The 25,562-nt window shown below is 41.1% G+C and overlaps 1 protein-coding gene across 1 annotated transcript; it reads right to left on the minus strand.

The window, feature by feature from the left end:
* Positions 1-1,800: 1,800 nt before the first annotated feature.
* On the minus strand, positions 1,801-13,862 carry zc3h12ab (zinc finger CCCH-type containing 12Ab). Its single transcript, XM_085262024.1, has 6 exons — positions 13,650-13,862; positions 12,340-12,886; positions 6,750-6,889; positions 4,717-4,951; positions 4,523-4,623; positions 1,801-4,063 (listed from the first exon to the last, which is right to left on the minus strand). The coding sequence occupies exons 2-6, from the start codon at positions 12,849-12,851 to the stop codon at positions 3,117-3,119; spliced, it is 1,935 nt and encodes a 644-aa protein (XP_085118150.1). The 5' UTR covers positions 12,852-12,886; positions 13,650-13,862; the 3' UTR covers positions 1,801-3,116.
* Positions 13,863-25,562: the final 11,700 nt, after the last annotated feature.

The following is a 25,562-nucleotide window of genomic DNA, read 5'->3' on the forward strand; positions in this document are numbered from 1 at the left end:
TAACTCACTTGTGGTTTTTCTGTCCTTACTTTCTGCTACAAAAGCAGTAGTGTGGTTACGTGCTGCAGAACAAGTTTTAACCTGCACTGCTGACACTTTGGTATTCACATTCAGAAAGTACTCCAAAATATACATTGAGTAAACGGCAGCTGCGTGGCTGCAAAATGAAACCAAGAACGGCAGTTTTTCTAATCGCCAAAGAACATTTGTACCGCTTCAGAAAAAACATTTTATTTTTTTCCGCACTATAGCTGTCTGTCTTATCTAAATGTCCTCTTGGTGATATACACTGAAGCTAAACATGCTCCAGACTATACTCAACCTCAAGTCAAGCGCAGTGGTACGGTACACAGTGAAACAAGACATCGTGTGACTGCAGTTGTGGACCCTCATCACCACAAATACAGCTCAGAATATGAACTTGAGTGCCATCCGATTCTTAATCCATAGGGTTGAATATGATGTTGGTCCACAATTTGCAGCTATACATGTTTAAACTCTTCTGGGATGTCTTTCCAAGGTTCAGAAGTGTGTTTATGGGAATTTTTGACCGTTCTTCCAGAGGTGCATTTGTGAGGTGAGACACTGAAGTTAGATGAGAAGACCTGGCTCGCAGTTTCCTCTCTAATTAACCCCAAAGTTGTTTTATCAGGTTGAGGTCAGGACTCCATCAAGCTCCTCAAACATCTTTTTTGACTTGCTTTGTGCACTGGTGGACATATTGGAACAGGAAGGCATCATCCCCAAATGAATGAAATGAATGAAGTAAATTGGCCAAAACCAGGTGTTCAAAGCCTGGAGGAACTTACCAGAGAATTTTCAAAGCTATAAATGATGCCAAGGGGTGTGAGAGATGAAAGAAAGAGCCTAACTTTTGTAAATGAGAGTAAATGATTTCCTCTACATTTGCACAAAGAATATAAAAGCATGTTTTTTTCACTTTATAACAGGTTACAGAGTGTACAATGATGGGAACAGTGAAGGGGTCTAAAGACTTTCTAAATGCACTGTGGTTCTAGATGTTTGTGTTTCTATAGTGAGATTCTACTTGTAAAATTTAAGGTGTTCCAAAACTCGACAGGGTGTGTTTAAGGGTATTTACCTGTGCTGACAAGCCTCTCACACGCAGTTGATTTACATCACTTTTAAGAACCTTAAATTGGCTTGCATTCACCTCCTGGTGACCTCATCTAATTAAAACCAAACTGAACTAAACCACTTCTTTAAAGAAGCAAGAACTATCATTATCTAAATGATCATGAACACAGATTTTTAGACATATATACCTCTGATGGGCAACTTGAGAGTAAAAATAGGAAAAATCTGCATTTTTATCCTGGTTTTTCTTCCCAATTTGGTAAAAAGTAGCAGCGCCAACGAACTGCTCACTCAGAAGCGCCAACTTCTTCAATGGACAGCCAGTTTCGATTGCAATGCAGTTGCACATGTTGGTTGGTGGGAGCCAACCTGTCTCCCAACAGTTACAGTTCAACTCAGGGACCTAACTCAGCTGATTGTCATCTGATTGTACCCATGTCATTTTGCAAGTAAATTACTGTTTTGCAGCAGCTAGAGGTGAAATAATTTATGTTTTAGATCTTTGTAGTTCTGGTTGGACTCCAAACGTTAGTACTTAATGGATTAATGGAATTTCTGCAGAGCTACTGTATTTGTGAAGTTTGCCACTTTATCACAGTTATTCACCATATTATTACAAACACATTGGGTAAGTGAGTGGTGTATATATATCAAGTCTTTAAAATGCATGTAAATAAAGCACAATGTAAACAGCTCGACTGCTAATTGTTTATTTTTATTTCAACAACTTTCATTGTATCAGCATAAAAAGAACAGAATATATGTAGTAAAATAAAGTGGAATAAATATAACCGTTTTACTGTTTTACTCGAGGTGTGTTTTAAATTCCAGTTAGCTTGATATCACAAAAAACACATTAAATAATCTAAACTGAGAACATTAACCATCATAAAACTTGCAGCAATCCAAGTACAGACTTGAATCAGTTCATCTGGATGCAGCTCAGCTTCTTCCACTGAAAACGCTTCATCCAGGCAAACAGAATCCAATTTCTGGGACTATAAAACTGTCATAATCGGCTATATGGCAGGTTAGGCAGGGCCCAGGTGCAGCACATGGTGACAGACAGAATTAACTATAAAGCAGCTTTATTCCCGTACTTGGACGCTCAAAGGAAATACAAAAAATAAAACTCTAACCACAAAAACAAAACCACACTGCAGATACGGACATGACCAACTAAGGAGACAGAAGGGGGGCAACAAACACTGGGACAATAGATAAAGAACCTAGGATGACTTAACAGCCTGGAGCAGAAAAACTCTAGGATAACTAAAAACTGAACGCTAACCGATGCATACTTTATACATGATGTAAATATAATTATGAAACTAGGAATCACATGCAATATTCCACACATAATAAAAACTATTAAGTCCAGAAACAGAGAAACTCTGGCTCAAAGACCATGTCAAAAACAACTCTGACAATTGAGATCAACTACCATTTGCAGGGAGTGTATGTGAGAATGCAGCCATAATATTTTATCCTGACACGTTGATTGACAACACTGCACAGTGATGTCTTAGAAACAATAGATGCATAGTGCCAATATGACACAAAAAGGTATTTCAGTACGCAGCTCAGCACAGCACAGCCGGTTCTTAAATACTGTTGAGACACACACAAGGCGACCTTCGCAGTCATTTCCGAGCTTGTTGGTCATTCTCAGACGTCAGGTTCTTCCAAAAAGACATCAATATCGAGAACGTGTTCCTCATCCACACAACACACTGGTGACTGAATCTGACTATATAAGTGTATCTATGAAAGGTAGACCTCAAGAGTGTCAGTTAATCCAATTAAGTAGCATTAAAAGCCACATGTTTGCTAAAATTTCTAAATAAAGATACAATTTGTATCAACTGCATCCTGCCTCTAACGTGAGACTGCAGCGAGGCAACTCCAAAGAATTCAAATAGTTTTTAATCAAGGTGGATACCACAATACAAAACACACAAACTCATGTTAACCTTCAGTCTTTCCACTGAAAGACGAGTTCTCGGACTGGATTCGTCTCATCTCAGCTGACTCTGCAACTTGAGGATTTCGACCACGAGCATCTGTGGATCCATCATCTGAGGGAACATGTCCATGGCTGTATCCACCAGCTGGGCGCTGAAGATAGCGAGGAGCTTTTTCCGTATAACCTCTCTCTCCTCCCTGCTGGGACCTGGTTGCTTCATTGGAGGAGGCTCCCAGTGTGAGGGATCTCCCGGGAGGCTGCGGACCACCGCCGGTTGACCGCAGAATGGATCGGACCATTGTGGCCTCTGGAAGCTGTGGGTTTGGCTGCGCTGGAAATTTGTCAGTTGGCTGTATGGATTCATGCTAAGTGGGTAAGCGCAATAGTTCGGATAGTGGGGCAGACTGTAGGGCATCATATCAGCGCTGTGGCTGCTCACTGGCCCGATGTTGTGAGTTGGGAAAGCCGGCGCACTCCCACAAGAGGCAGTGCCATGTGAGCAGCAGCTGCACGGGGAACTTTTTGGAGGGCAGTACTGCTGGCTGCTGCTGTACGGTAGCCCAAACTGGTGATCACTCAGACTCCGAGGAGCTTCCACCGGCTGGCTGTCTATGGAGCCTAAACCAGAGTCCAGCTGCTCCTGAGAGCGGCTGTGCTGCACCGAGTTGTGATCAGACGACGCGTGTTTGCTGGACTTCTCCTTCTTTAATGAGGCCTTCTTGCTGGAGCAGTGACTTGCCTTCACCTGAGCTACCTTTTCATTTTTATGAGCTTTTTTTAAGGAGCTGCTCTCGTTTCCCAGAGTCAGTTTCTTCGCCATATCCTCCACCAACAGGAGGCTGAGTCCAGGCACAGGACTGGAGCAAGCTGAAGATTGTTTCTGAGAAGGAGTAGGCTGCTTAGCACTCTCTCGAAGCTCGTCTGCAAGAGCACGATTGGACTGTTTGGCTCGCTCGGGATGGTGGAATTTACATTTGATTCCATAAGTACATTTCTTCCCTGGAAAATGAATAAACAGCAGGCTTTATAACTCCACCAAAGCAGTATTTCTTTTTTCATGCAGAGAAATGTCTCGGCTAGGCAACAGTCAAATAACAGCCCTATATGTATAGTAGTCTGCACATAATCTTGTTAAAGTAAGGAATTTTTCTAAAATACTGCTTAAAATAGTTTTTTCTTTATCAATTTTACACAAAGTGCAACAAAATACACTAAATCTGATCAACATTGGGCATTCTTTGAAATTAAAACTGCACCACTATACTTGGCAGGTAGGTTGTCTCAAGCACTGTGAAGTTTAACTTGTCTTAGTGTCGCCTCCTTAATACTGGATTCTGAAATCTGTGAGGGCTGAAACCATCAAGATCTCTCTTTTTAACCCTGACTGTGTATTTTGGATCCATGTTTGCTGTACTGTGACCCCTGATGGCGCTACATGTCTTAAAAAAGCTCTCTCACCATAAGGACACGGCTGTTTTTTCTGAGTCTTTGGAACCCTCCGCAGGAAGTTCTCCAGGGTTGGTCCATGTCGACCGAGGGGATCATCGGGGGGCATAAACCTGCATCGGGGTGAAATGCAAACACCATCACTCATTGGTTAATTCAGGTTACTAGCTGGTAGGGATCTTGTGTATCAGGAACGCAAAACTCACTTGTTATTAACAAAGGAGTACATGAGCAACCTCTCTTCGATGAAGCGCTTCCACTCCGGCTTCTCTCCCTGAAGGTCACGGTACATGTCGTTGGACACGATGATGCCGTCAGACTCGAAGGCGTGCTTGACAATGTAGCAGTCGTCATTACAGACCACCCGTTTGCCTGCATAGCGCCGCGACGGTGTGAACACCAGAATCCTTTTCCTCTCCAGCTCACGCAGAATTTGCTGATCTGGATGCCAAACATTAAGTCAGAGAAATGATGAGCCACTACAATAAAGCCAGTGACTGATTATTCAAGACTTTGAATATGAGGAGAAAGATTCTGAATTTTTTCTGTGGATTTAACAGGGAGCCATTGAAGGGAAGCCAATATGGGATAAACATGATCTCACTTCCCAGTCCTTGTCAGTATACTCGCTGAATCAACTGAAGGCTTTCCAAGGAGCTTTGAGGACAACCTGATAATAATGACTTACAATAGTCAAGCCTAGAATAAGTGAACAAACTAGTTTTCAGCATATTTCTAATTTTACAAACATCCTGTCTTAACCTCCTAGGACCACATTTTGGGTACTCAATTTTGCTCTACATGGGCCTGATATCCACTTACGAGGACATTATAAGGTAAAAAAAAAAACCTGGTAATTCTTTGTTTTTACATTGATCGAGCCCCAATATGCCCAAATATCAAAGAGAAATTAAAAATGCATGTCGTGGAAGAGTTTGGGTCTTAGGAGGTTAAAGAAGTGCAAGACAGCAATCATACATATTTTTAATGTGCTCACAAGGACATAGTCAAAATGACCATCAAAGTAAATATCTGGTTAGACACTATTTTTCTAAAATCTTCAGGGCCGAGTACAATAACTCAGTTTTAGAATCAGGAAATTAAAAGTCATCCAGCTTTATGTCTATAAGACATTCCTATAGTTCAGCTAACTGCTGTGTGTCATTTGGCTTCATGGATAGATTAAGCTGGGTATCATCTGCATAGTGATGACACTGTATGCTATGCCTTGCCTTCCAAGGGAAGCATGTATAATGTGAATAGAATTCATCCCAGGACAGAGCCCTGTGGAACTCCATAATTAGAAAAATTGCAGAAGGAGCACAGTTTAACCCTAAAGGAGTGGCTAGAGGAACAAAACAAAGAGCTTAATCTTTGTGGAGCCGAGAGGAGCCGCAAATTAAGCTCAGGGTCATCACTAAATGCCCATTCAGATCTTTATTTAACTCATTCAGCTATAATAAAGCAAGTCCCGACTGCATATTAGTTTGTGTTTTTTCCCAGGAGGCAGGTTTAAACATCTTGAATAATAACTGCAGACTTGAAATTACACCCTAACACAAAACCGTTTATCTGCATGAGCTATCTATTTAACTACATTATCAGCAGTCACTTCCAAATATAGGTCACCACAGGCTAACTGAAATGATGATTATCATTTGGTATCACAAAAGCAAGACAAAAAAAATTAGAAAAAATTTTTTTTTGCAGCACATGCTGCAGATAAGCTTTATGCATGGGGGAAAAACTGTCTGTGGAGTTTCCCCTTTTGAGTTTTACAGTAAACTGAGAATCAGCAGCTGATTCTGTCAAACAATGTCCTGCCAGTTACATGCCTGGGTTTTAAGTTCACTACTTACAAATAATTTCTCAAATTATTTATTGTTCTGCTTTTTTATATTACCATTTAGTTTCAAATCTACTAGTAATCTACTCGATTACATTGAGAGTTCTTGCTTTAACTGCCATTAAAAGCTTCATAGCAGGCAATTCGGGAAAAAAAATGTAAATGTCTTTTTAAAATCCCCATCAAAAGCTTAAAACACGTGCTGGGACATTCTGGGAAATTTTTGCTTAAAAAACATCAAAGGCGTCAACTTTCTCTCAGCTTAATATATATTTTCACTAGTTCTGTCATGGAAATTGTACCACAACTTTCAGGTTTCTGTGCAGGTTTCACAGTCGGGCAAAGAAGGAAGTAGAGAAACAAAACAAAGCACGTGAATTCCCAGTGTTGTACCTGTGATGGGAACATCCGGCCTGGGCTGCTCCTTCCTCCATGAGGGAACAAACACAGTGATTTCAGTGTGGCCTCTGTCCAGGAAGAAGTTCACAGCCAACTGGATTCCCAGACAAGAGAAAACTTCCTTGTTGCCATGGCTAAATGAAAACCAGGAAAAATGAATAAGAAACCAGAACACATGCCCACACACTAACAGCTGGAGGGAAACGTTCCTGACCCACTTTAGAACAAGAGTTATGGTGTTTATAATGGCACTCTTTGATGTTCACTCGGCATCATAGCTCTTATCAGTGCACCTTATTTACATTGATGTTAAAGATTACAATAGAACAAAGCTCTTTGTCTCCAACAGGTTGACCATAATTTAGGCACAAGTGCGTGGACTATTCTTACTAGCCACTTTACAACTGCTCCCTAACGCAAATATCTAATGAATGGAAGTAACTCAATACTTTTAAGCACATGCACATGATCAAGATGACTTGCTATAGTTAAAAATAAGTCTTTAAAATGAAGAAGGTGGTTTAAGTGACCTGGTTGGCCACGTTTCAGTATCAGCTGTTGATCTACTGAAACCAATCATCTCTAGAGTTTACAGAGAACGGTCCAAAAAGAGAAACTATCCAGAAAGTAGCCGCCCTCCTCACTTGGACTCACCAAAATCGGTCAATAAAAGACTAGAAACACAAAGCCTGATTTGATGAGTCTCAGTGTCAGAATTTGACATGAACAGCATGAAAGCATAGAATTGTCCTTCCATTAATCGACAGTTGAGGCTGGTGATGGTGGTGTAATGATGTGGGGAATATTTCCGCTTAGTACCAATTTAGCATCATTTAAGCACGTTCATCTCTTTGTGAACACGATGTTCCCATCTTTTGAAAACACTCCATGTCACAAACCTCAAATCATTTAAAACTCAATCCAGTCGAGCACCTTTGGGATGTGGTGGAACAGGAGATGGACGTCATGGATGTGCAGTAACAATGTGATGCTATCATGTCAATACGACCCAAAAGGTTTGCTTAAAAAAAGTGGTCAGTGACACACTGACATCTGATCCATAACTAGTTCCACAGTGCAAAAAAAGCTGTCACTGGAACAGTACCATGAAAGAAAAATCGATGCTTATATATCCCTTTCATAATCTAGATGTGGTTCCACTTTATTTGATTTGTGGTAGTACCAATAAAGGAAACAATGACCATGGAAAGAACTACCTTAAGAAATTCACGAATGATTGACGGATTGATTCTGCCCACTATGATTTTCCTTCAAAACTACCCCATCATCTGTTATATCACAATTATTTTTCCTCTATTCTGCAGAAATGTGAACTGGCTTGGAAAAAGCATGAGGCAGAATTGGCTCCGTGCCAGCATTGGCACCGAGTTGGCGGTAACGAGGTAAACGACTGAATTACTAGTGTTAGTGTTTATGCGAGGGATTTCCCCGAGAATGATTTGTATCTGTTATGACTTGCCCTACTTGACTATGACTTCTAAGACTGCTGTGAAGAAACTGTACTAACCACTGAGTACTGCTTCAGCTGTTGGACAGATTGCCTCACATTTGTCTCTAGAAAACTATGCAAAGAAGCCCAAATCATCACCCCTCCTGTGCCTATCAGCACAAAGTGTTGATAGGCAATGTCTTGTTTTGGCCAAGTTTGATTTTTATTTGCTTGTTTTTTTAGAGAAGGAATAGTCTTTGCTTTGGCAACCCTTCTTCTAATTGTACTGTGATGAACGTAATGACAGTTTCATGACAGTTACATGACAGTTACATGACAGTTACCGATGCCTGTACAAGACATTCGTTAATGTGGCACCATTTACAATTACCATGCTAATTGATGCCTGTAGAAAGTAGCAGTTTCTATCAGGTGAATTTTTGGGGACGTCCACTCTTGGGTAGATTGTGGTATTGTGTTGACACAACTGAATGTTTCAGGCAAGCAAACTGCAAAAACTTTTATAGAGGTGATCTGTAGTAAGGGTGTACTCAGTTTTTCACAGGACGGCACAGAGTCATATGAAAAACTTTTTCTTTTGACTTAGTTTGTTTCTAGCTGGCTCTTATCATCCACTTTCTCATTATCTAAGGTTAAAGGTAAGTTGTTATCCAGCAGTTTTATAAAATTTTCACTTATTTAAATATTTACAATACTCAAAGAAAAGCTTAAAAAACTGTAAAGCTAAAAGCGAGACCTTATTTGAAAGGTAAAAATTTGCCTTTTAAAAAAACACAACCCCGCCCTAACCCAAGACAGGTTTTTAGTGGCTTGATGGATGTTCACAGCTATTAAAAAAAAACATCTGGCAATCGTGTGGCTTAAACAAAGTTGGTTGTTTTGCTTCGCAACACTTCTATCATCAACTTGCCAGAATAGCTGTTTCTAAACAAAAGGTGTCATAGTCTATGTGACACAGTCTAAGTGTCACAGTCTATGTGACACTTACATCGTCACATAGACTATGACGATGTAAGTGATTTAAGTCCTTGGGGAATTTCTGAATGACATTGAAGAAATGCTGTTGGACCTGCTCCAGAGACATTCGTCTTAAAAAAGAGAGCGTTATTATAAGTACGATCTGATTTGCATACTCAAGAAGCTGCATGCCTGAACCTGTATGCCAGGCTGGGAAAGGCAAATGACAGATGGGGTGTATACTGTGCTAAAACAGATTTATACCCTAATTCTCTCACCCTTTCTGACGCTTCGGTGTATAATAAAAAAAATGCTTAGCACAACTAAACTTCCCAAATCACAGTCAGTAATTAGAGATCAGTACCTGCATGCTTTTAGGTAATTTACTTGGGAAAAGGCAGCAGTCTTGGAAGCTGCAGTTTACAGAACTGGTTTATTGTGTTCTGAGTAAAAAGAAAAAAAAAATTCCTCAGTTGATGTACAACGCAAGTACAAAACACACAGTGAGTGTGTAGTATAATCTCTGATGGGCCTAATCACTGAAATTGTATTTAAATCTTCAACCTAAAATAGTATATACATAATTTATGATATAAAATATTTAATATTATGATTAGCAACTTATATTGGAATGACTGTTGGAATAGTTGAAATAAAATGAAATAATTTTAGAAATGTATCTGATAAAGTTCAAGACTTTTAACGATACGAAACGACGAAGAATATTGGTTTTGAATCAAATGTCTAACAGTATTACAGTTTCCCTGTATGCTGGATTTGGTGCTAATGTTGACACAGTAAACACTATGGGGCAGTATTATCATTATTTACAAAGAACGCTATGAGAAAAGTCTGTGAGAAAAATACCGTACAACTCACTCACTCTATGACTTCAGTGAAACTGTTGACCTCATGGGCTTAACAGCTCGTTTTAAATCTAATAAAATGCAGCACACAGTTCATAAAACCATTAGCATATTAGCATGCTAATGTCAGCATTTAGTTCAAATTGGAACTCACATATTTGCTAATCAGAAATTTTGTGGTATTGGTAGAAACCAGTTTTTGTAGATATTTCTGAGAACATGTTGGAATGTTGGGTTTGTTCCTGGCAGGGAAAACTGACAAATCTCTCTGCCAGTGTCCACCAAGTTGGAAAACAACTTGGAAAATCTGCAAAAAATTTTGTTACTCGGGCTACTGCAGTCCCAAGAACTGACTAATCAGTCACAGAAACATGACACGAGAAAGGAAAGCTTGGCTCGTAATAAAAAAAAGAGAGAGATTTAAGCATTGCTCTAAATCAGGGGTGTCAAATTAAGGCCCTGGGGCCAGAATTTCACAAAACTTTTTACATTTTCCAAAGACTCCAATCACTGCACAACTTTCAGAAAATGTGAAAGAGGACATAAATTTTACACTTTTTACAATTGCATTTTCGTATTATGTACGTTTCACATATTTCATTTTCCCCACTGATAAAGACCCACCACATAGATCTTGTTTTTTCACTATCTACTGTAAAAAAAAAAAAAAAAAAAAAAAAAAAAAAAATTTTACGGTGGGTTCACAGCAAAAACATCAAAACAAAACAAAAAAGAAAAAAATATTCATCATTCACTGGTCTGACGCACTTAAGATTAAAGTGGGCTGTATTTGGCACACAATGTAAAATGAGTTTAACAGCCATGTTAACAAATGCTTTTTACACCAGCTTGTTAACATTTGACTTTATAATCTTGTATCAGGTTTTAACAATTATTTGCCATCCTCATAGAGGCATCTATTAGTTATAACAATGATTTATTACCCTTACAGTTGAGAAAATAACAATTCATTTATAAATAATCTTTGTAAATATGTTCTGTGTCCTGTGTACAGTTTGTTTGTATATGTGTTTTTCTTGCTGCTGTTACAACCAAATTTCCCCTTGTGGGACAATTAAATGATTATTCTATTCTATTCTATTCTACTCTAAAATCCACGCCGTTTCCACATTTTGATTAAAAAACCAAACCAGAAAAAAAGAGATAAAGAGATATGACACCACCTGAAGAGCATAATTTAACCTATTTGTGTTTAAAAAGCTGCTTTTGTTCTGGGTTTAAACGTGCTGAAAGGTAAATGAAGCATCTAACGCTGCTGGACCCCTGCGCACAGGCTGTCACCAGACAACCTCCCACTCAGTCAACTCCTACTCCTAACTGAAACTGTGAATGAAACTGCAGATGGAAGCTGACTGTCACAATGACCTGATTTTAGCTGATTGTCATACAATTAGAAGGAATTGGATCTCTTAAAAAAACTGAATTAAATCAGTGGGGGAGTTGTGGTGTAGTTAAATGTCAAGGACTTTATGCCTGGTAACCTCAAAGCCGCACTAAGATTGAAAATAGCTTGTGTAGCTGCTGTGAGAATCACGATAAAACCAAAAATTAACCAATCTACTTTCTTTGACTGAAAACATAAGTTATCTATCCTATTTACAGCAGAAAAAAGGGTTTTGTTAGGGCAGAAATGTATTATTATATTCATTAGAAATAAATCTACAGACTATTTTCTAAGATAATTAACGGATTTCTCTGTAAAATGACAGAAAATTTAGTAAATGCCTGTTATATCTAATTTTCCTCAGTTCAACCCCCAAAATACAGCTTAGGATCATAAACAGAGGCACTAAGTATTCTCAAGTATGAAGATGAAATAGCTCATTTAGCATAAACAGTTATTTGCATATTAAACTTTGATTAACTGATTAATCGTTGTGGTTCTACATTATTCAAAACAGACAAGAGCAGCTCATTCATCTGCTTTTTGAGTGAAAACCAACTGAAAGTATTATTGCCTTATCATATAATCACTGCAGCTCTGATAGATAGAAACTCCATAATGCAGAAATAGAAATTCTCTGACATTTAACCTGTGAATTTTGGACAATACTGCATAAAAAACATTATTTACAAGTCATGAGACACAATAATGATTCTGTTTTCAATTTTGGATCAATCAGATGATCGGTGGAGCACGCAGGAGCTTTAAACAGTGGATTTGGGAGATTTCTGTTAGAAAATGGACTTGGGTGGCATATTCATGAGCTTTAACCGATATCATAATCAATCACTCAGTATCAGTCTAGCTACTGATTAGTTTGCTCACCTCATGGCCACATTGCTGCCGTCTATAACGACGGGTCTCAAAGTCTTTCCTTCCTCGCCAGTCTCCTCTTTGCTCTGAGGAGAAGTACCAGCTACAGGCAGCAGCAGTGTAGGGCCCGATGGCTGGGTTTCTCCTCTGGACACCAGCACCGACATTGTGGTCACCGGCCCCTGATTGGCCTCCTGAACAGGCCCGATCCGAACCAGCTCCCCCAGCACTTTATCCGTGTCCATGTTGGGGCCGAACTTCTGCTGAACAGCCTGTACCTGAGCCGTGGAGTAGCCCAGCTTGTGGAAGAAGTCCAACTTGGACTCCAAGAGCTGCGGGTCCGTGTTCGGGTCAAGTTCACCTGGGTACATGGTCTCACAGAAAGGACGGCAAGAGTCGTGAAGTGGGAGCAGTGAAGGAGAGACCCATGCAGATGTGTGGCAGTGTGTGTGGCGGTGTGGCTCTGAAATGAGGGTTTTACTCCACGTCTGCACAGCTGGGCAGAGTAAAACATCAGTATTCATCTCTTCTCAGTGGGTGAAGCCCACTCATGTCACACCTATTTGGAAAACAGATTAGTCAGCTCATTGATCAACAGAAACCGGAGCCCTGTAAATACACACAATCAGCAAAATGTGTGAACCAGTTAAACATTAGCATTATTATTATTTGGGCATCAGTAATAAATTCAGTACAATATCAGTGTCATAACTGAGTATCGATGAAAGCAGAGCTTAGAAGTTGCTGTAAGAAAGTTCAGTATAGCTAAATTTAATGTGTAACTATTTACTACAGTTATGGATTAAAAGCATAATATATTATAACATAATATCATATAATATAATGATTTAAACAACAGTAAACATTTCCTTTATTGTAGGCAATTAACAGTTAACAAACTGTTTAGCTTCTTCTCTTATTCCTGTAAATATTTTGTGCTAATGAGGTGAATTTCGGTTGTGATCGTTTTTTAAACTATTAACACTTTAACCTTACATTTCCCTTTATCTCAGACTGACTTTATTTGTATTCGAACTACTTTTTGTGTTCTTATTAAAGATGTTCTTACACTAATCCTGTGTTTTGTTACTGTTGTTTTTGAATGACTTCGTCATATTATGACACTAAATTTACAGCTGGGTGAATCTCAAAAAAAAGTTACTTTACAATTTGAGGTAAAACAAAGAAAAGCAGCACTTCTACCACACGTTTGGCATTCCTGTTGGAAATGTATATCTGCCGGTGCGGAAAAGATGAGAACACAGAGGTTTAGTTTAGTTTTCCGTTTTCACTTTTTCACAAGTTCACAGAAAGAAACTTACCGGTGTATTAAAATGTGCCAAATGCGTCTTTTATCCCTCTCGGGTTTGCCGTGAAGACACAACAGGGTTGTCGGCAGCTGTCGCGGCTGATGCGAAGCTTTCTCTGTTTGAGTAGTGAGTCGATACAAGGAAGTTCGGGTTTTTCTTTTCTTGACACAGCAAACAGCCAGCAGACGACCAGCGTGCCGGAGTCGCATGCTGGGAATCCAGCGAGTTACAACCTGACGAAATGTGACTCCATCCGTGTTCGTCTGATTAATTATGCAAGAGCAAACCAGGAAATACAGGTAATAAGCACACTAACCTGCCAGGCCAGTGTGCAAGAAATATAGTATTAAAACATATTACCCACTCGGATATTAGTCGTTACGTAGTAGGTAAGTCAATAAATAGTTATAATACAATACGCTGAGTTTTCCTAATAGGCTATATTACATGTAGCCCCCGTTTATTTGTGCTTAGGCAGTTCCCAAAAGATCCACTAGAGGGCCTCAGGGACACACCTGTGTGCCAGTCGCCATGTGACAAAAATAAGTTTGTGGGCATATTTGTCGATTTAATTGTAGATTAATAAGTATCCCATATGAAAACCTAACAGGGCTTTTTGTGAACATACTGTATACACTCACTATCCACTTTATTAGGTACTGGCTAATACCAGGTTGGAGACCCTTTCACCTTCAGAATTGCCTTAATTCATATAGATTCAACAAGGTGCTGGAAATATTCGTCAGAGATTTTGGTCCATATTGACATAATAGTGTGACACAGTTGCTACAGATTTGTCAGCTGCACATGTGAAGCCCCCATCCACAACCACTGCGACCTCCAAAGGTCCAAAGGTGCTGTATTAAATTGGGGACTGTGTTTTATTTATTTATTTTTATGTATTCATATATTCATTTATTTATTTATTTTGAGTACAGTTGTTATATTAAAGACACCACTTTGAGATGATTGTGAAATGGGGTGTTATCCATCAGAATATGTGTCTGCTGTGGTCATAAAGTGATAGAAATGGGTGACAACCTTAGGTAGGCTGTAACGCGAAGACAAGGACACAACATCACAACAGAAATTGAGACTCATTAGAACAGGCAATGTTTTTCCAGTCTTCTATTGTCCAATTTTGGTAAGCCCATGCAAATTGCAACGTCATGGATATTTTACCTTTCTCACACCATTCTCTTTAAACCCATGAGTGATGGCTGAGTGGGAAAATCCCAGCAGATCAGCAGATTCAGAATTACTCAGACCAGCCTGTAACGCACCAATGTTCAAAGTCACTTAAATCACATTTTGTCCCCATTATTGTCTGCATGTCTGAATATGACTCATTACTTAGTTATGTTAGCAAAACAGTTTGACCTCAAAAGTGGCCAGTGATTATATGTTGTTAATGGTTATCTCCAAAAGTTGATTCTGTTCATCTGGACGTAGCGATTTGTGGGAGAAACGTTTCGTCACTCATCCAAGTGACTTCTTCAGTCTCAGCTGACTGCAGGTTTCCCCAAATCTTATAAACAGTACATTTGCATAATGACTGAAACCAGCCCACTGAAGGAACAATGGGCTGGGAGGTCAGTTCCTTAATCTTAATTATGCAAATTCTCATGACCATTGATCAACAACCACTGACCAAAACCCACTGATCAAAGACCACTGATCAATGGCCATGCGTACCATTCACAGAGAGTTGGGGAATGGCTGCAATCACAGCATCGTAAGATGGCGAAAGATGTGCCCTTAGGCCCTCTCCTCTATTCAGAGATGGTCTTTCCCTTTTCATGTAAATGGCCTCCTTGACTCCAGCGTTCCTCCCTGTCCAGGATGTGCACATCCTCATCATTGAAAGAGTGTCCACTGGCCTGTAGGTGTAAATAGACTGCAGAGTCCTGGCCTGACGAGGTAGCTCTTCTGTGTTGTGTCATCCGCTTCGCCAGAGGTTGTTTGTTTTCCCCGATGTATAAATCCTGGCAATCCTCCTGGCACTTAACAGCGTACACTATGTTACTCTGTTTGTATCGGGGGACCCGATCCTTGGGGTGGACCAATTTTTGGCGCAGCGTGTTTTGGGGTTTAAAAGCCACAGAGACCCGGTGTTTAGAAAAAATTTGGTTGTTCTTCTCTCCTGGATCGGCTGGATCGTTCTTTAGGTGCCTTCCCAGCTTTGACAAAAGTCCAGTTGGGATAACCACATTTACTCAGGGCCTTCTTGATGTGCTGTTCTTCTGCCTCCCTGGCCGCTGTGTCAGTGGGGATGGTGTTCGCTCTGTGTTGTAGCGTCCTAATAACACCCAGTTTGTGCTCCAGTGGATGATGATAGTCAAACCTTAGATACTGATCCGTATGCGTAGGTTTAGGGTACATGTCAGCTTTTAGATGTCCCCCATTACTGATGGAAATCTCACAGTCTAAGAAGGCTAACCTGCCACTTTTCATATCCTCCCTGGTGAATTTGATGTGTCGGTCCACTGAGTCAATGTGATCCGTGAATTGTTCCTCAGTGGGCTGGTTTCAGTCATTATGCAAATGTACTGTTTATAAGATTGGGGAAACCTGCAGTCAGCTGAGACTGAAGAAGTCACTTGGATGAGTGACGAAACGTTTCTCCCACAAAACGCTACGTCCAGATGAACAGAATCAACTTTTGGAGATTTACTTTCCTGGATGATTAAGAATGCATTAAGACGTTTTAACGGTTATCATTTGATCATCTTTTTTCACATACAATTGTTAATACATATAAGTTTTGTATTTATTTATTTTTTGCCATATGCAGATTCTTTGCATAGGGTCATAATGGGTGACACCACACTGACACGCTAAAGGCTGATAAATATTGACCATAAACACTGACCATGCAGACTGCATACTGACCAAATAATTAGTATAAAAAATAATTTTTAAACCTCATAATTAATTCAATTATTTGTATTTTTGATAAGTTGCCTATACAGTAATTAAGAGACTGATGATATTTCAATACTGAAACAATAATAACTCTAATAATGACCCTTTTATAGGTCAGTTAAGGAATTGTTGTATAATCCCTAAAAGAATAATCATTCAATCAAGCAACCAGAGCAGCAAAACTTATAAAAGAGTTGAAATAATATGGATAATACTTTATTTTAAGTAGTCTACCATTTGTCCATATTTAATTACATTTAAATAAAAGAAAGAGGAAAAAAGGTTTGTTATGTGTTTTTGAATTATACTTTCACATTTCCAAAACTTTTGTTAGATAAAGCGCTTACATTGGATAACAAAACAATTTTATTGTAAATTGTAATTTATTTTTTATAACACAACACAATCAGACATTTTTGCTTTCTAGGATTTTGGAGGGTGATTGATTTACTTGATCATATTCATTATCATCACCATCATTTAACCTCTGTAGCACTTGCGCCTTACCCATGGTCTATGTAGCTTGTGCCCTTTTTTGGGCAGCATGTTAGGGAAACTAGCAGGATGTATCTCAAGTACTGGTCCAGGTGGAACATCATGATCAGGTTGAGGAAGAACAGAATACTGTGTTGGGGACTTATTTCCTGGTCCTATTTCATAGGGGTGTAGGAAATCTGTTATAGATGTTGGTGACTTAGGTACAGTTGTGGGTTCCGCTGTTAGTATCGCAAGAGGTGGCAATTTAGATGTAGGCTCCCCAGACTTTGGTAATTTCGGTGGAAGTACTGATAAAGATGGAGTGGATGGTTCAGTGACTGGTTCAGGAAAAACCATTGATTCAGGTGGAGTGGATGGTTCAATGACTTGTTCTGAAGTAACCATTGATTCAGATGGACTGGTTTGCTCAGTAACTGGTTCAGTTTCAACTGGTGTTTCAGATGTGGTTGTTGTTTCACTGACTGGTACAGAAGTAACAATTGATTCAGATGGACTGGATGGTTCAGTGCCTGCTTCAGAAGTAACCACTGATTCAGATGGAGTGGAAGGTTCAGTGACTGGTACAGAAGTAACCATTGATTCAGATGGAGTGGATGGTTCAGTGACTGGTACAGAAGTAACCATTGATTCAGATGGAGTGGATGGTTCAGTGACAGTTTCAGAAGTAAAAACTGATTCAGGTGGAGTGGATGGTTCAATGACTGGTTCTGAAGTAACCATTGATTCAGATGGACTGGTTTGCTCAGTAACTGGTTCAGTTTCAACCGGTGTTTCAGATGTGGTTGTTGGTTCACTGACTGGTACAGAAGTAACCATTGATTCAGGTGGAGTGGATGGTTCAGTGATTGGTTCTGAAGTAATCATTGATTCAGATGGAGTTGGTGGTTGAGTGCCTGGTTCTGAAGTAACGATTGATTCAGGTGGAGTGGATGGTTCAGTGACAGCTTCAGAAGTAACCATTGATTCAGATGGAGTGGGTGGTTCAGTGCCTGGTTCTGAAGTAACCATTGATTCAGGTGGAGTGGATGGTTCAGTGCCTGGTTCAGAAGTAACCATTGATTCAGATGGAGTGGATGGTTCACTGACTGGTAGAGAAGTAACCATTGATTCAGATGGAGTGGATGGTTCAGTGAGAGTTTCAGAAGTAAAAACTGATTCAGGTGGAGTGGATGGTTCAATGACTGGTTCTGAAGTAACCATTGATTCAGATGGACTGGTTTGCTCAGTAACTGGTTCAGTTTCAACCGGTGTTTCAGATGTGGTTGTTGGTTCACTGACTGGTACAGAAGTAACCATTGATTCAGGTGGAGTGGATGGTTCAGTGATTGGTTCTGAAGTAACCATTGATTCAGATGGAGTGGGTGGTTCAGTGACAGCTTCAGAAGTAACCATTGATTCAGATGGAGTGGGTGGTTCAGTGACAAATTCAGAAGTAACCATTGATTCAGATGGACTGGTTTGCTCAGTAACTGGTTCAGTTTCAACCGGTGTTTCAGATGTGGTTGTTGGTTCACTGACTGGTACAGAAGTAACCATTGATTCAGGTGGAGTGGATGGTTCAGTGATTGGTTCTGAAGTAACCATTGATTCAGATGGAGTGGGTGGTTCAGTGACAGCTTCAGAAGTAACCATTGATTCAGATGGAGTGGGTGGTTCAGTGACAAATTCAGAAGTAACCATTGATTCAGATGGAGTGGATGGTTCAGTCACGGGTTCAGAAGTAAACTCTGATTCGAATGGACTGGATGGCTCGGTGACTGATTTAGAAGTAACCACTGATTCAGATGGAGTGGATGGCTCATTTACTGGTTCAGTATCAACTGGTGTTTCAGATGCGATTGTTGGTTCACTGACTGGTACAGAAGTAACCATTGATTGAGGTGGAGTGGATGGTTCAGTGATTGGTTCTGAAGTAATCATTGATTCAGATGGAGTTGATGGTTGAGTGCCTGGTTCTGAAGTAACCATTGATTCAGGTGGAGTGGATGGTTCAGTGACAGCTTCAGAAGTAACAATTGATTCAGATGGAGTGGATGGTTCAGTGACAGCTTCAGAAGTAAAAACTGATTCAGGTGGAGTGGATGGTTCAATGACTGGTTCTGAAGTAACCATTGATTCAGATGGACTGGTTTGCTCAGTAACTGGTTCAGTTTCAACCGGTGTTTCAGATGTGGTTGTTGGTTCACTGACTGGTACAGAAGTAACCATTGATTCAGGTGGAGTGGATGGTTCAGTGACTGCTTCAGAAGTAACCACTGATTCAGATGGAGTGGATGGTTGAGCGACAGCTTCAGAAGTAACCATTAATTCAGATGGAGTGGGTGGTTCAGTGAATGGTTCTGAAATAACCATTGATTCTGATGGAGTGGATGGTTCAGTCACGGGTTCAGAAGTAAACTCTGATTCAGATGGAGTGGAGGGCTCAGTTACTGGTTCAGTATCAACTGGTGTTTCAGATGCGATTGTTGGTTCACTGACTGGTAAAGAAGTAACAATTGATTCAGATGGAGTGGATGGTTCAGTGACAGCTTCAGAAGTAACCACTGATTCAGATGGAGTGGAGGGTTCAGTGACTGGTACAGAAGTAACCATTGATTCAGATAGAGTGGTTGGTTCAGTGACTGCTTCAGAAGTAACCATTGATTCAGATGGAGTGGATGATTCAGTGACAGCTTCAGAAGTAACCACTGATTCAGGTGGAGTGGATGGTTGAGTGACTGGTACAGAAGTAACCATTGATTCAGATGGAGTGGGTGGTTCAGTGAATGGTTCTGAAGTAACCATTGATTCTGATGGAGTGGATGGTTCAGTCACTGGTTCAGAAGTAAACTCTGATTCAGATGGAGTGGATGGTTCAGTGACTGATTTAGAAGTAACCACTAATTCAGATGGAGTGGAGGGCTCAGTTACTGGTTCAGTATCAACTGGTGTTTCAGATGCGATTGTTGGTTCACTGACTGGTAAAGAAGTAACAATTGATTCAGGTGGAGTGGATGGTTGAGTGACAACTTCAGAAGTAACCACTGATTCAGGTGGAGTAAATGGTTCAATGACTGGTTCTGAAGTAACCACTGATTCAGATGGAGTGGATGGTTCAGTGATTGGTTCTGAAGTAATCACTGATTCAGATGGAGTTGGTGGTTCAGTGCCTGGTTCTGAAGTAACAATTGATTCAGATGGAGTGGATGGTTCAGTGCCTGGTTCTGAAGTAACCATTGATTCAGGTGGAGTGGATGGTTCAGTGACAGCTTCAGAAGTAACCACTGATTCAGATGGAGTTGAGGGTTCAGTGACTGGTACAGAAGTAACCATTGATTCAGATGGAGTGGATGGTTCAGTGCCTGGTTCTGAAGTAACCATTGAATCAGGTGGAGTGGATGGTTCAGTGCCTGGTTCTGAAGTAACCATTGATTCAGGTGGAGTGGATGGTTCAGTGACAGCTTCAGAAGTAACCACTGATTCAGATGGAGTGGAGGGTTCAGTCACTGGTACAGAAGTAACCATTGATTCAGATGGAGTGGATGGTTCAGTGATTGGTTCTGAAGTAACCATTGATTCAGGTGGAGTGGATGGTTCAGTGCCTGGTTCTGAAGTAACCATTGATTCTGGTGGAGTGGATGGTTCAGTGACAGCTTCAGAAGTAACCACTGATTCAGATGGAGTGGAGGGTTCAGTGACTGCTTCAGAAGTAACCATTGATTCAGATGGAGTGGATGATTCAGTGACAGCTTCAGAAGTAACCACTGATTCAGGTGGAGTGGATGGTTCAGTGATTGGTTCTGAAGTAATCACTGATTCAGATGGAGTTGGTGGTTCAGTGCCTGGTTCTGAAGTAACGATTGATTCAGGTGGAGTGGATGGTTCAGTGACAGCTTCAGAAGTAACCACTGATTCAGGTGGAGTGGATGGTTGAGTGACAGCTTCAGAAGTAACCATTGATTCAGATGGAGTGGGTGGTTCAGTGACTGGTACAGAAGTAACCATTGATTCAGATGGAGTGGATGGTTCAGTGATTGGTTCTGAAGTAACCATTGATTCAGATGGAGTGGATGATTCAGTGACAGCTTCAGAAGTAACCACTGATTCAGGTGGAGTGGATGGTTCAGTGATTGGTTCTGAAGTAATCACTGATTCAGATGGAGTTGGTGGTTCAGTGCCTGGTTCTGAAGTAACGATTGATTCAGGTGGAGTGGATGGTTCAGTAACAGCTTCAGAAGTAACCACTGATTCAGGTGGAGTGGATGGTTGAGTGACAGCTTTAGAAGTAACCATTGATTCAGATGGAGTGGGTGGTTCAGTGACTGGTACAGAAGTAACCATTGATTCAGATGGACTGGATGGTTCAGTGCCTGGTTCTGAAGTAACCATTGATTCAGGTGGAGTGGATGGTTCAGTGACAGCTTCAGATGTAACCACTGATTCAGATGGAGTGGATGGTTCAGTGCCTGGTACAGAAGTAACCATTGATTCAGATGGAGTGGATGGTTCAGTGCCTGGTTCTGAAGTAACCATTGATTCAGGTGGAGTGGATGGTTCAGTGACAGCTTCAGAAGTAACCACTGATTCAGATGGAGTGGATGATTCAGTGACAGCTTCAGAAGTAACCACTGATTCAGGTGGAGTGGATGGTTCAGTGATTGGTTCTGAAGTAATCACTGATTCAGATGGAGTTGGTGGTTCAGTGCCTGGTTCTGAAGTAACGATTGATTCAGGTGGAGTGGATGGTTCAGTGACAGCTTCAGAAGTAACCACTGATTCAGGTGGAGTGGATGGTTGAGTGACAGCTTCAGAAGTAACCATTGATTCAGATGGAGTGGGTGGTTCAGTGACTGGTACAGAAGTAACCATTGATTCAGATGGAGTGGATGGTTCAGTGATTGGTTCTGAAGTAACCATTGATTCAGGCGGAGTTGATGGTTCAGTGCCTGGTTCTGAAGTAACCATTGATTCAGGTGGAGTGGATGGTTCAGTGACAGCTTCAGATGTAACCACTGATTCAGATGGACTGGAGGGTTCAGTGACTGGTACAGAAGTAACCATTGATTCAGGTGGAGTGGATGGTTCAGTGCCTGGTTCTGAAGTAACCATTGATTCAGGTGGAGTGGATGGTTCAGTGCCTGGTTCTGAAGTAACCATTGATTCAGGTGGAGTGGATGGTTCAGTGACAGCTTCAGAAGTAACCACTGATTCAGATGGAGTGGAGGGTTCAGTGATTGGTTCTGAAGTAACCATTGATTCAGATGGAGTGGATGATTCAGTGACAGCTTCAGAAGTAACCACTGATTCAGGTGGAGTGGATGGTTCAGTGATTGGTTCTGAAGTAATCACTGATTCAGATGGAGTTGGTGGTTCAGTGCCTGGTTCTGATGTAACGATTGATTCAGGTGGAGTGGATGGTTCAGTGACAGCTTCAGAAGTAACCACTGATTCAGGTGGAGTGGATGGTTGAGTGACAGCTTTAGAAGTAACCGTTGATTCAGATGGAGTGGGTGGTTCAGTGACTGGTACAGAAGTAACCATTGATTCAGATGGAGTGGATGGTTCAGTGATTGGTTCTGAAGTAACCATTGATTCAGGTGGAGTGGATGGTTCAGTGCCTGGTTCTGAAGTAACCATTGATTCAGGTGGAGTGGATGGTTCAGTGACAGCTTCAGATGTAACCACTGATTCAGATGGAGTGGATGGTTCAGTGCCTGGTTCTGAAGTAACCATTGATTCAGGTGGAGTGGATGGTTCAGTGCCTGGTTCTGAAGTAACCATTGATTCAGATGGAGTGGATGGTTCAGTGATTGGTTCTGAAGTAACCATTGATTCAGGTGGAGTGGATGGTTCAGTGCCTGGTTCTGAAGTAACCATTGATTCTGGTGGAGTCGATTGTTCAGTGACAGCTTCAGAAGTAACCACTGATTCAGATGGAGTGGATGATTCAGTGACAGCTTCAGAAGTAACCACTGATTCAGGTGGAGTGGATGGTTCAGTGATTGGTTCTGAAGTAATCACTGATTCAGATGGAGTTGGTGGTTCAGTTCCTGGTTCTGAAGTAACGATTGATTCAGGTGGAGTGGATGGTTCAGTGACAGCTTCAGAAGTAACCACTGATTCAGGTGGAGTGGATGGTTGAGTGACAGCTTCAGAAGTAACCATTGATTCAGATGGAGTGGGTGGTTCAATGACTGGTACAGAAGTAACCATTGATTCAGGTGGAGTGGATGGTTCAGTGCCTGGTTCTGAAGTAACCATTGATTCAGGTGGAGTGGATGGTTCAGTGACAGCTTCAGATGTAACCACTGATTCAGATGGAGTGGAGGGTTCAGTGACTGGTACAGAAGTAACCATTGATTCAGGTGGAGTGGATGGTTCAGTGCCTGGTTCTGAAGTAACCATTGATTCAGGTGGAGTGGATGGTTCAGTGACAGCTTCAGAAGTAACCACTGATTCAGATGGAGTGGAGGGTTCAGTGACTGCTTCAGAAGTAACCACTGATTCAGATGGAGTGGATGGTTGAGTGACAGCTTCAGAAGTAACCATTGATTCAGATGGAGTGGGTGGTTCGGTGAATGGTTCTGAAATAACCATTGATTCAGATGGAGTGGATGGTTCAGTCATTGGTTCAGAAGTAAAATCTGATTCAGATGGAGTGGATGGTTCAGTGACTGATTTAGAAGTAACCACTAATTCAGATGGAGTGGAGGGCTCAGTTACTGGTTCAGTATCAACTGGTGTTTCAGATGCGATTGTTGGTTCACTGACTGGTAAAGAAGTAACAATTGATTCAGGTGGAGTGGATGGTTCAGTGACAACTTCAGAAATAACCATTGATTCAGGTGGAGTGGATGGTTCAATGACTGGTTCTGAAGTAACCATTGATTCAGATGGAGTGGATAGTTCAGTGATTGGTTCTGAAGTAATCACTGATTCAGATGGAGTTGGTGGTTCAGTGCCTGGTTCTGAAGTAACAATTGATTCAGATGGAGTGGATGGTTCAGTGACAGCTTCAGAAGTAACCACTGATTCAGATGGAGTGGAGGGTTCAGTGACTGGTACAGAAGTAACCATTGATTCAGATGGAGTGGTTGGTTCAGTGACTGCTTCAGAAGTAACCACTGATTCAGATGGAGTGGATGATTCAGTGACAGCTTCAGAAGTAACCACTGATTCAGGTGGAGTGGATGGTTCAGTGATTGGTTCTGAAGTAATCACTGATTCAGATGGAGTTGGTGGTTCAGTGCCTGGTTCTGAAGTAACGATTGATTCAGGTGGAGTGGATGGTTGAGTGACACCTTCAGAAGTAACCACTGATTCAGTTGGAGTGGATGGTTCAATGACTGGTTCTGAAGTTACCATTGATTCAGATGGACTGGTTTGCTCAGTAACTGGTTCAGTTTCAACCGGTGTTTCAGATGTGGTTGTTGGTTCACTGACTGGTAAAGAAGTAACAATTGATTCAGGTGGAGTGGATGGTTCAGTGACAACTTCAGAAGTAACCACTGATTCAGTTGGAGTGGATGGTTCAATGACTGGTTCTGAAGTAACCATTGATTCAGATGGAGTGGATAGTTCAGTGATTGGTTCTGAAGTAATCACTGATTCAGATGGAGTTGGTGGTTCAGTGCCTGGTTCTGAAGTAACGATTGATTCAGGTGGAGTGGATGGTTCAGTGACAGCTTCAGAAGTAACCACTGATTTAGATGGAGTGGATGGTTGAGTGACAGCTTCAGAAGTAACCATTGATTCTGATGGAGTGGATGGTTCAGTCACTGGTTCAGAAGTAAACTCTGATTCAGATGGAGTGGATGGTTCAGTGATTGGTTCTGAAGTAATCACTGATTCAGATGGAGTTGGTGGTTCAGTGCCTGGTTCTGAAGTAACGATTGATTCAGGTGGAGTGGATGGTTCAGTGACAGCTTCAGAAGTAACCACTGATTCAGATGGAGTGGATGGTTGAGTGACACCTTCAGAAGTAACCATTGATTCTGATGGAGTGGATGGTTCAGTCACTGGTTCAGAAGTAAACTCTGATTCAGATGGAGTGGATGGTTCAGTGACTGATTTAGAAGTAACCACTAATTCAGATGGAGTGGAGGGCTCAGTTACTGGTTCAGTATCAACTGGTGTTTCAGATGCGATTGTTGGTTCACTGACTGGTAAAGCAGTAACGATTGATTCAGGTGGAGTGGATGGCTCAGTGACAACTTCAGAAGTAACCACTGATTCAGATGGAGTGGATGGTTCAGTGCCTGGTTCTGAAGTAACCATTGATTCAGGTGGAGTGGATGGTTCAGTGACAGCTTCAGAAGTAACCACTGATTCAGATGGAGTGGAGGGTTCAGTCACTGGTACAGAAGTAACCATTGATTCAGATGGAGTGGATGGTTCAGTGATTGGTTCTGAAGTAATCACTGATTCAGATGGAGTTGGTGGTTCAGTGCCTGGTTCTGAAGTAACAATTGATTCAGATGGAGTGGATGGTTCAGTGACAGCTTCAGAAGTAACCACTGATTC

This window comes from Mchenga conophoros, linkage group LG22, assembly GCF_057382185.1.
Source record: "Mchenga conophoros isolate Kocher_MC1m ecotype Shallow Benthic linkage group LG22, M_conophoros_male_GT1.1, whole genome shotgun sequence".
In the NCBI taxonomy this organism is placed as follows: Eukaryota; Metazoa; Chordata; class Actinopteri; order Cichliformes; family Cichlidae; genus Mchenga; species Mchenga conophoros.

Bases quoted from the DNA above. Each gene is read 5' to 3' on its own strand.
- zc3h12ab (XM_085262024.1), bottom strand. From the start codon at position 12,851: ATGAATACTGATGTTTTACTCTGCCCAGCTGTGCAGACGTGGAGTAAA. The intron at 4,624-4,716 runs GTGAGTTTTGCG...ACCCCGATGCAG, and splicing joins TACTCCTTTGTTAATAACAA to GTTTATGCCCCCCGATGATC. The intron at 4,064-4,522 runs GTGAGAGAGCTT...TTCATTTTCCAG, and splicing joins AAAACAGCCGTGTCCTTATG to GGAAGAAATGTACTTATGGA.